The 1,268-nt window shown below is 64.6% G+C and overlaps 1 protein-coding gene across 1 annotated transcript; it reads right to left on the minus strand.

Moving 5' to 3' along the window:
* Positions 1-6: 6 nt before the first annotated feature.
* Positions 7-1,236, minus strand: LOC122193086 (transcription activator BRG1-like). Its single transcript, XM_042893803.1, has 2 exons — positions 986-1,236; positions 7-553 (listed from the first exon to the last, which is right to left on the minus strand). The coding sequence occupies exons 1-2, from the start codon at positions 1,234-1,236 to the stop codon at positions 415-417; spliced, it is 390 nt and encodes a 129-aa protein (XP_042749737.1). The 3' UTR covers positions 7-414.
* Between the last annotated feature and the right edge of the window lie 32 nt (positions 1,237-1,268).

Genomic DNA, 1,268 nt, shown 5'->3' on the forward strand with positions numbered 1-1,268 from the left:
ATGTCCATGGGACACAAAGTGTCCCTGGGGACATTTGGGGACACAGAGCCCTTGAGAACATCGTGGGCATGGTGTCCATGGGGCACAAGGTGTCCCTGGGGACACATGGGGACATGGAGCCCTTGGGGACATCAGGGATGTGGTGTCCATGGGGGACATTTGAGGACGCGGAGTCCTTGGGGACACTGGGGCTGTGGTGTCCTTGGGGACATTGGGGATGCAGTGTCCATAGGGACGTGGTGTCCTTGGGGGCACAATGGGGACGCGGAGCCCTTGGGGACATCAGGGGCATGGCGTCCATGGGGACACGGAGCCCCTGGGGACATCGGGGACACGGTGTCTATGGGGATGTGGTGTCCATGGGGCACAAGGTGTCCATGGGGGACATCTGGGGACATGGAGCCCCTGGGGACATCAGGGGCACAGCGTCCATGGGGACATGGAGCCTCTGGGGACACTGGGGCTGTGGTGTCCATGGGGGACATTTGGGGACGTGGAGCTCTTGGGGACATTGTGAGCATGGTGTCCATGGGGGCTGTGGTGTCCATGGGGGACATCTGGGGACGCGGAGCCCTTGGGGACATCGGGGACACGGTGTCTATGGGGATGTGGTGTCCATGGAGCACAAGGTGTCCATGGGGGACACATGGGGACATGGAGCCCCTGGGGACCCTGGGGACGTGGTGTCCATGGGGACACGTGGGGACGCAGAGCCCTTGGGGACATCAGGGGCATGGCGTCCATGGGGACCTGGAGCCCCTGGGGACACTGGGGCTGTGGTGTCCATAGGGCACAAGGTGTCCATGGGGACACATGGGGACATGGAGCCCCTGAGGACATTGGGGATGTGGTGTCCATGGGGACGTGGTCCATGGGGGACATCTGGGGACGCGGAGCCCTTGGGGACATTGGGGACGTGGTGTCCATGGGGCACAATGGGGACACAGAGCCCTTGGGGACATCGTGGGCATGGTGTCCATGGGGGCTGTGGTGTCCATGGGGACCCTGGGGACGCGGCACCTTGAGCCACTGCTTCTCGGTGAGCGAGTCGCTGTAGTCGACCTCCTTGCGGTGCCGGGAGCCGCGGCCGAACATCTTCTCCTCCTCCTCCTCGCAGGTGAGCCGCTCCACCTCGGCGTCGTCCTTGATGATCCACGATGGCAGCTCGTCCTCCTCCATCAGCCGCGGCTTCCGCTTCGGGTTCCGCGCCTCCTCGCGGCGCCGGTCCAGATCCATGCGCTGCGGGGGGACGGAGGGTTGGGGGCATC

Source organism: Lagopus leucura, unplaced genomic scaffold (genome assembly GCF_019238085.1).
Source record: "Lagopus leucura isolate 7727_CA_CO unplaced genomic scaffold, USGS_WTPT01 29374-0_obj-0_obj, whole genome shotgun sequence".
Lineage (NCBI taxonomy): Eukaryota > Metazoa > Chordata > Aves > Galliformes > Phasianidae > Lagopus > Lagopus leucura.

Bases quoted from the DNA above. Each gene is read 5' to 3' on its own strand.
- LOC122193086 (XM_042893803.1), bottom strand. From the start codon at position 1,236: ATGGATCTGGACCGGCGCCGCGAGGAGGCGCGGAACCCGAAGCGGAAG. The intron at 554-985 runs CCCCCATGGACA...GTCCCCAGATGT, and splicing joins GGTCCCCATGGACACCACAG to CCCCCATGGACACCACAGCC.